This window comes from Brachyistius frenatus, unplaced genomic scaffold (genome assembly GCF_029030835.1).
Source record: "Brachyistius frenatus isolate BFR_SWC_R1_liver_20210118 unplaced genomic scaffold, ASM2903083v1 Contig_5, whole genome shotgun sequence".
Lineage (NCBI taxonomy): Eukaryota > Metazoa > Chordata > Actinopteri > Embiotocidae > Brachyistius > Brachyistius frenatus.
The window spans coordinates 3,140,001-3,150,000 of record NW_027210604.1 but is presented as its reverse complement, the minus strand read 5'-3'; the positions used below and the strand labels follow the sequence as shown (position 1 = coordinate 3,150,000).

The 10,000-nt window shown below is 42.7% G+C and overlaps 1 protein-coding gene across 9 annotated transcripts in view; it reads left to right on the top strand.

Moving 5' to 3' along the window:
• tcf7 (transcription factor 7) overlaps nt 1-10,000 on the top strand; it is a 70,718-nt gene that overhangs the window by 47,108 nt on the left and 13,610 nt on the right. For all 9 annotated transcript variants that reach the window (XM_069717394.1, XM_069717385.1, XM_069717377.1 and 6 more), the window contains exon 5: nt 7,079-7,166. In XM_069717394.1, the coding sequence (XP_069573495.1) occupies nt 7,079-7,166 (88 nt within the window). The remainder of the gene's footprint in view (nt 1-7,078; nt 7,167-10,000) is intronic.

Below are 10,000 nucleotides of genomic sequence, written 5' to 3'. Positions count from 1 at the left end.
GTGTGTGTCTCTCCATGACTGTGTGACTCAGCCCTTAATGACAGACTGAGCCACCTGCTTCAAACACACACACCGCCAACACCTGGCTGCTGCATACAACCTCTCTCAGACCATTTCACCTGAATATATAACTACCTTTACACACACACACACACACACACACACACACACACACACACACACACACGCCTCACTCCTATCGTTCATCAGCTGGTCACAGGTACGGGTTACCTCATCAGCGATGTCATCATTCGGCACACCTACGTTTTCCTGTCAGTGGATTAACGTGGATCAAAATATTTCCGGAACTCGTTGACGGAAATTTCGAAGATTAACTCTTAAGTACTGAGAGACGATCTGAGGCGTTTCGATGAATTCACTGTTCAGTGACGCAATCAAAGCTGTAAAAGAGCTGAAATTACACGACCCAAAAACAGGTTTCATAGAAATATTTCATGATTTTGCAAGTTTAGATCACCAGTTCCCAAACTCCCTACTTCATGACACATCCACTGCATGTGTCTACCTGTCGTGACCAGCTTAACCAAAAGAGGGGTTTTCCTTGCTAGATACAGAGTTGTGCTTGAATTTTCCTGTTAAAGAGCGTGTAAGGTGACGAGAAGGGATCGAGTCTGAGAACAGGCCAAACATTTCATTTACTTCAATAAAAACACTTCTTTTTCATTGTTTGACACTGCCGGTGTGCAAAACTTAATTCCTTTCTAGTCTCGGCGGTTTTTCTTCACCTGTGATCAGTCTTGGTCAGGTACATGTCACTACTTCATTTCTTTTAGAGTGTAAAAACCGCCGTGCAACACATCAAATGTCAATATGTAACACCAGGGAATAGTTCAGGGTCACCAAAGTCTGTGTTATCAGTTTGTTCGGTGTTTTTTGTGCGCATTATTTGTACGCAGGTTTTCATTGTCGATGCTTCTGAATCCGGCTGTTGACCACTGACACTCCTCCGCCGTGTTTGTCGTTACAAGGAGCATTAATCGGGCTTCGGCCCGTCCGCTCGGCGTCATCCATCCGAATTGTTTCACCTGCGTTAAAACAGCAGAAAGTCTCTAGACCTTTATTCCTAACCCACGTCAGCTCACTCAGCGGTGTCACTATCCGATTACTCCAATATTTCACATTCATAGCTGGTGGAGACAAATAACACCAGCATGAACAACTTTACCTCCAATATAAAAGTGGGAGCTGCCATCGTACTCTCTGATGATAAACTTCTCCCTTTACATTTATCATCCACTGTAACAGTGGTGCTATTATAATGTTGCTTTTTCTTTTTTTTGGGGGGGGGAGAGGGTTTGTGAACAGTGGGAGTCATATTGCTGCTTGAAGTTGACACTCTTCCTCCCTTTACCTTTATTGTATATTCATCTCACAGCTCTCACTTATTCTCACTGCACGTTTTACTTCCTGTGTTGTTTCCATCAACCTACCCACCATCTCTCTTCACCCGCCGCCTAAAAACGCAATTTTACATCTAGTAAGATTTCAACTTCACCGATGTGCACTCTTGTCTGTATGTTGCATCATTCCCCCTCTCAGACACTAAAAGTATCTTCATTCACTTAAAATTGGCTCTTGAAGTGCGCAGCAGACTGCAGCGGCTCGGGGGGGGGGTTAAAGCTCTCTGGCATCAGGAGCAGCAGAACGGTCCAGCCCTCTTAGAATATAAAGTATCTGCAGACATTTATGGTGACATAAAGATCTTCCTAATCCCAGGTCTAAATTTAGCTGCGGTGCAGTTTCGCGTTAACGTGGCAGCGGAGTTGCAGACGCTGTCACACCTAAGCCCCGCTTTACGTCATCCCCCTCGCACCAATGCAGCCGGAGTCTTAAAATTACAGACGTGTAGTGACAATGACAGGAATGCGAAGGTACCAGTTTCCGAGGTAACCAAAGAGCCTGTTGGCAAAACTTCGTTGTTGTTTTTTAAACTCCTGTTTTTTTTTTTCTGTTCCCATGGACACAAAATAGTTGGACCTCGGCTGAGTGATAAACTGTCTTGTAATTATATAAGACATTGTCAATTTGTCTGACAGATGAAAGAATCATAATTTCAAGGTTTTGGTGAAACAAAAGTGAACGGCATCTTATTTTCTCATTACATATTCACCAGGAAATATACATCTATTTGCAGACTATGTTGTGTTGTTTTATTTAGACATTTTCCCAGACAAAAGTTGTTTAAAACACTCGTAATTCTTTGCCGCACTACGTTTTATGTTTTCCATCAATTAATGGCGGGTTGTCACGCAGATTTGACTGATCACAAATTATAATAATCCATATTAAAAAAAGAAATAGCAGACAACTTAATGATGGCGAATGCAGGCGCGTCTCAGGCTGCAGTGCACCCTTCTGTCTGCTTGCGTTTGACGTTGCGCTGGTCAGTTCAGTCGCTTCTTTATTCAGCCGTGACGCCACAGGTGGTCGAGAAGCGGACTCGTGCCCAGTCGATCGGAGCGCCGTCACATTTGCTCTGAATGTTTCTGTCAGATATGACTGTTGGCTCGGTCAACAGATTATAAAATATGAAGGTGGATAAGCAGAAGTGAAACGTGTCTGCACACGGCCACGCCGTCAAGTGCAGGATCGACACTGACTGTACAGTGTTGGATGACTCATGGTTTTACTGTGCACGCGAACAGGAGTGTGACTGACTCGTTGCGTGTAGCATGCTTTAGTTTAGGGTGTTATTCTACTGCCGCTTCAGGGACGTACTATATTTCTCTTATCAATAAAGCCCACGAATTTACCAAAAACGATAATCCAATAAATTGATCCTTCCGACAAGTATTTTTTTTTTTTATGCAGCCGAAGGCTGATATTTCCAATTTCTCTGTGCCGTAGAGCTCCACCGATGTTCAAAAAAAATTAAAAACAAATAAATGAGCTACAATTTTGAGTTAATTCCACACACACCGTCCTGCTGCTCTCCGGACGCGCTGCTACGGCGCCATGTGTATTAATCCGAAGATGAAAATAGTCCCCAACACTTTTTATTCTCGTTAAGAGTAATAAATATTACTCTTTAAGTAAATACTTAAAGTACCCGCTTATTTTAAGAAATGTTCCGACATTTAAAAAAAAAAAAAATACAGCTAAAAGCTTTGTCAGATTAACAATACTAATAATAATTAACAATACTAACTGTTTTATTTTTTTTTTTGTCCATATTTTTATGAGCTTATCTTATTTTATTTCTCTTACATAAGTTTAGTTTTAAAAGTTTCAGTTTTTACAGTTTTATTTTAAATCCTTTCGGTGCTTATGACAAAATTTATTGCCATTACTGGAGAACATAGCTATGAAAGTAATTTTTTTGCTTTCGAAGTATTTGAGTGAAAAAAATATTTGTTTACACGACGTTTAGGATGATATTCTATTTGATCTAAAGGGAAATTACTGTAAATGTTCTAAAACACACATGAATACAAAAATATAAAGGCAAAAATTAATATTGGCATACACAAGTTAAAACGGATAAGTTATCTTATCTAAATTAGAGATCTAACATTGTAAAATATTACAGATTGGGTCCTGACTGTCTGTTTGTGCTCGTGTTAACTTTTCACATTTTCATTTTTGAGTTGACAGCCTGAATGAGTCACTCAGGCAACATGAGAAAAGGGAACTGTATTGGAAATGAGATGTGATGAATAATACGACAAATAAAAACAGTCACGAGATATGACTTTTATCACGTGCAGTTTTACATTATATAAAAAAAAAAAAAAAATTTTACTATTACTCGACGTTTGATCTTAAAAAAAAAAGAAAAAAGAATTGTTCCAGTACTTGAGTTAAATTTGTCGCCTCTCTTACTGTAACAAAACACTACCGAGTTTCTGCTGGTCTTTGGCCCTTTTATGTACACCACACAGGCTGATTGTCAAGTCATTTAAAGGCTCAGATGCTGCAGTGCTTTCACTCTCAGTGGTTAGCACCACCACAGCACGTTATCAGTGCAGGAATACTATTTTCATCTCCACGACTCTCGGTTCAACATGCACACATTCTGATACCGAGTCCGCGCCGAGACAGTTTGACTCAAATGCTTTCCCTTTGAAGTGTTTCCCGACGCTGACATGGAGACCGTGAGATAGTTGCCGTCGTTGTTATTAGGCGGCTGCTTTAAAAGGGGCATTCCAAAGAAAACTGCCCCATTACTGCTGCTAATTTTCCCCTTCAGGTTTCCCAACAGCCGACAGGGCGGACAGCGTCGAAGCCGAGGCGAAAACGTGACTTACAGAAACCTGGCATTATGTTTCCATGACGATTAACCGCAGAAACGAAACTTGTGTGCATTGCGTTTAGGACTTTTGTTTTGATGTTTGCCATACAGTCATTTTAGGGAACATGGGTAATTTCGAAAACGGATGTGGAGTTAACCATCTCAATATCTCCAGAAGTATTCCTTGTTATTAATGCTAATATTTATCAGTACTCTTAACAGTTAATATGTGTCATGGGTAGTTTTAATATGGCAGTCTCTTCCGTCCATCAGATTTGATTCCAAGAAATGTTACAGTTCTCTTCTAACCTTATGCAGTATTGATATTTGCCTACGGGCACATTCAGGCTGACATTCGCCCTCTGGCAAAGCAACAAAATTGCCCGTGTTGGTGATGCCGGTGAGAAGATGAAGCTCAGGTTAAAGGAAGATGTAAACAGCTTTTTATATTTCATCTCTGAGACAGGACCGTACAACGAACTTGCGTTCTCAAAATGACGAATATTTTCTTCTTTTTTTTTTTTTCCACCTTCAGTTAAACTACAGCTCCACAATCCTGCACGCTACAAAGTGTCTGGAGGAGAGACTAAATACATCCTGGATAATGTCCGTCGTGTCCAACAGATGTAATTATTTCGGATGCATTTCTGAGGATTCTTTCGTTTGTCAGCTTGCCACGGCGGACGGCTCAAAAATACTCCCAACACCCGTTCGCCTCGGCCACTGTTGGCCTCGGAGAGGCAGAGAGTTCGAAAGCCTTTGCAGCTGCTCTTCAGACTAAAAAGCGGCGCTGGGAATGCGGAATTCATCTCAAATTGAACCAGAATCTAAAAGTAAATTCTTCTCTTTGCAGCATAGTTGTTTAGCGGCACTCCTAACGCGAGTTTACGGCTCGATGGTTGGATATTTTGTGCCGAAATGCACCTTGGGAATGTTAGTAAAGGATCAAAAGTCTGTAATGTACGCAGACTCGTACCTTGACCTTCGTATTTTCTGACACGGTCGTCGATCTTTTGTGTTGAGGATTCAACCAGGACAGCTTCATGTCCGTCCGAACTATACTGGGGGCCCCAAACATGAATCACACAATATTAAAAAATAAATGTTCCACTTTGCAACTCTACAGACACAACTCGCCAAATGTTCTAGCGCCTGGCTGTGCGTCGTTGTAATCGGATGTCCATTTGTTTGGTTGTTGTTTTTGTGTGCTTCCAATAAATGGAATTCACCCTGATAAACACCTTTTTAATATGTTGAACTTTGAGTATCTAATGATGATGATGGTGAAAGTCCATTCTACCTGTTTTAATAGTTTGTTATCCCTTCTTACAATCCTTGTACCACATGTCTAGTGTAACTCACTGGCGCCTTCAGCTGCTTGTGTCTGTCTGATCCATATGCTGTCGGTGACTTTGGCTTAGATCACATCTTAACTATTTAAACGCTTGTTAAGTCGCTTGTATTGCTGTAAACAAGTTTGATTCATGTGCTCGCAAAAAAACATTTTAGATATTAATTGTTTGGCTCAGTTAGCTCGCTACGTGACGAGTGTTTCATTTAAAAATGAAGTCTTCCAAAGCTTCAACTTGAGGTTTTTCAGAGGACTGAAACGTGAAGCTTATTTGTTCACACAACCTGCATAGTTGAAACAGTAATTTTTTTTTTGGAAACATAATCTTCTGAAAACTTCTGATGATAAATGCACAAAAATGGAAACAAGCGGAGTAGATGAAGGTGTGATGTTAAGGACGGATGAACTGTGGGAACGGACAAAGAAAAGGATGAGAGAGGAAAGAAAAGAGCCGAGGTCTGTAATGAAGGAGGGAGAGAAGCTGAGGGTTGTAGCAAGGGGAGGGAAAAGAGAGGCAAAAGGTAAAGGAGGGGTGAGACGGAGGGCAGGAACGAGGAGAGTCTGGCCAGCGGACGGGTGGAGGGCAGCAAGAAAAAGGGACGAGGGGAGGAGACGGGGGAGGAAGGGTGTGGCGGGACAGACGGAGGGATGGGAGGTCGGATCGGAGTGGTGAGACAGGTCGACTGACTCAGTCGCATTCCTGTCATCCAGATTTATGGCAGCTCAGGGTCCTGAAACAGGCCCGGAGCCGCGGCCAAATTACAGTCATCTAGAGCATTCCTCTGCTGCAAACACAGGTTAGCAGCCGGGCCGCGCTAAGTGCTAGGTGCTGCCTGTTGACAAATTACTTCCTTTGAAAGGGCACAAAGAGGGAGACAGTCAGAGGGGGGAGGCTGGATATCTAGTGTGCGAGGGCAGAGAGTCGACGTGTCTGTGTTGCTTTTGTCGGAAACATATTTTTCATTTTTTTTTCTTGCTGAAAGTAGAGTTGTGAAACTGTCTTTGTTTGTCTGCGTGTTTTGAAAATGTGGGCACTTTGACCGCAGCCCCGGACTCGTGTTGAATAAACCGGTGACGCCAAATGGCAGCGTCGGTTCCCGGTGGAGGGTCCCGCGCTCACACACACACACACACACACAGTGTGGCAAGGCTGGAGCGTGTGACCTGTGTTAAGGCCATCCCTGCATTTAATTCCAGGTTCCCAGGCTGCTAATAGCACTAATAGCCCGTCAGACTGAGGCCAGGGGCCGCTGACCTCACCTAACAACTGTGTGTCTCTAAACACAAACACAGAGCAAGTCACAACATTTATTAAGGTTGTGCTGTCTTATGACGTAAAGTAATTTTTTTTTTTTTTTTTAAACTGTGATTAAAATTGTGTGTGTGTGTGTGTGTGTGTGTGTGTGTGTGTGTGTGTGTGTGTGTGTGTGTGTGTGTGTGTGTGTGTGTGCGTGCGTGCGTGTGTGTGTGTCCAGGCGTTCACAGGCACCAGTCCCAGGACCTCTCAGGGTATTACTCCCTCCCTCCAGGCGGCGTCGGACAGATCACTCCTTCCATGAGCTGGTGGGTTTCTCTCACAAACACACACAAACACACACAAACACATGAATCATCTGCGTCATTTTTTTTTTTTTTAAAGCAAAATCGCTGACTCGACTCTGGTTTTGTTGATCAGACCCGACGAGCCCTTTGAACGAGTAACTTCTGACTTTTTTCCCTTTTTATGACATTTTAGAGACCAAACAATTATCTAAAATCATTTGCAGATTAACCAGTATTGAAAATAAAACATTAATTACAGCCCTAAACCGATTCTATGTGTTTTTGGTGTTAATAACTGAGTAACAAAATGTTGAACATGAGGACATAAGAGGGGCAATAAAAACGCTCTGAGAACTGAGCGCTGCGCGGTGGATGTACTCACTCGTTGCAGCTTCTAAAATGTGAATATTTTTCACATTAGTGAATGAATATCTTCTTTTTTTTTTGGGGGGGGGGGACTGTCAGTCAGAACAAACAAGGAATATGAATGTCATTTAATTTCAGGGAATTGCGAAGGACATTTTTCACTGTTTTTTAATATTTCTTGAAACATTTTGCCTGCAAAAATAATTGACAATTAAACGTATTGCTCGTCACGGCCAGACAAATATGCTTCTGCTCTTGAGTCCGAACGTTTTTTTTCTGTATCCGAGGTAACCTGTAACTAATGCTAACCCACAAATACTCACTTTTCAAATTGATTAAAGAAAAGTTATCTGCTCGTCTTCTCAAACTCCATCATCATCATCATCATCATCATCATCATCATCATCATCATCATCATCATCATCATTTCACAGCATTGCTTACACATACGTTCTCTGACCTCGGTCAATGGTACATACATCACCGGCTCACCTGGTGTCAAGAGTAGCTAACCCAAGGTCACGTTGTCATGGAAACCCCTTTCTTTGATCCCGTTTGTTTTGGATTATTAACTCCTCTGGTGGCTTCTGGTCAAAACAGAAGGAATGCGGACGACTGCAAAAAAAAAAAAAAAAAAAAAATCGCACTGAAATGTCAACCGCAGTGATGCTGTTGTGACATGGACACAAAACTCTGCGACTACATCCGTGCGGTCACAAGAGAGTCCTCAGGGGGCGTGTTTGTTTTGTTTTGTTCCCTGACCGAAATCAGATTTTCAATAAAGAGACTTGATGTGATTTAAAATTGGACCATGTTGCCAAGATGACATCTCGGAGGGGGGAAAAAAAGAAAAAAAAAGATGCAGCAGTGAGCACAATAGTACCTTCACATCTAAATATGCAGCTCAGCTGTGTGTGTCTCAGGATGTGGAGGATTCTGGGAAATGTTGGCACTTTCATGTTGATCCTAGCCTCTAATAAGCGCTCAAAGACCCCCGAACTATAAATCAAAATGTGTGCGTGTGTTTTTTGGCTTTCATCCCCGACGCTGTGATTTGATTTTCATAATAGTCTGGTGGAGGGTCGCAGCGGCGGCGGCGGCGGCGGCGGTGTAGAAAGCTGTGCCGGATGGGACGCCTGAAACAGGCCACATCTGTTCCACATTGATGTCGTTTCATTTCAGGTTTCCGTCAATTCGAGAGCTGATTGTGAGCTCTCGATGTCACGCTGGCTGATTGTGAACTTATAATGTCAGGCTCCCATTGATTTATGGATCAGCACAAATCCATTTATTACAACCTACAGTATCTGTGCCTGCGCAAATCCCCTGCAGGAATAGTTAAAGGCTTACATCAAATGTCATGGAGATTTGGGATGAAAGCTGGAAAAAGTTTGCGTGTGCGTTTGCTTACATGTGTGTGTTTATGTCAGTTTTTCATGTTTCTGTAAGACGAGCTGTCCGTCCCCCAGACATTTCTCCCAAGTCTGTGATTTACAGGCGTATTATCTTTTTCGGACGAGAGCACTTCACGATGGAATTTCACAAGTATTATTAACAGCTAATCTCCTTTAACCCAGATTATCTGCTTGTTTTGGCCCCTCGTAGTGGGCTTCTTTGTTGAAGAGGAGGAGGAAGAGGATGAGGAAGAGGAGGAGGGGAGAGCACGGAGAATGAGCGGATAAAATGTCAAACTGTTGTTTTCTGTTGTTGGGATGTGTTTTTAGCCTGGTCTCGACTCCTGTCCCTCCCTGACCACCTCTACAGCCCCCCCCACCCCCCCCACGCCCTCCCCCTCTTGGTCAGTAACCTCAGACCAGGAGGGTGTCAGGAATTATCTGAGATGTGTTCTGTTGTTTTGTAATGATGCAGTTTAGCAGGGGGGCGACCGCTGTGGTTGCGTGGATTCCTCGCTGTATTAAATACGGTGTGTTACAGAAGCCTCTTTATCTCCTATGGACCAAAGATCATAGCTTGAAGTGACACATTTTTCAACTTTGGCCATTATAACATGGAACTCGGCAAAAAGATTGCATTTAAAAAGGCAATTTACTGCAGGAATTGGAGATTTAAAGAGCAAAATGTTCCGCCTGTGTTGCCGAAATATCTTTTTAATCTTCAATATCCAAAGTGCGGTGTGGTTGAAGTTTGGGGAGTTTGAGTCGGAAAATAAAAGCCCCAATTCCCATTTTATGCTTGCTGTTTACTTTAAGGAAGAAACATTGTACGGACTACTGCTCCTTTTATCAGTGAGAGGTCTTGTTGGATCCATCGAAAAGCTTTTTCCTTTTTTGCTGACATTTTCAAACTCTGCCCTTTTTGACTGCAGCTATCACTTAGCAGTCTTCTCGGTCCCACGTTTTGACTACGAGCGACAACATGGCGCTAAGCGGCACAGCGGTGCAGGTTGTGTAGCTTGTCATTTCATTCCCAGCATACCTCTGTCCAGCCATGCCTTTCACACGAGGTATTTTTGTGCCGTCACTCAGGAG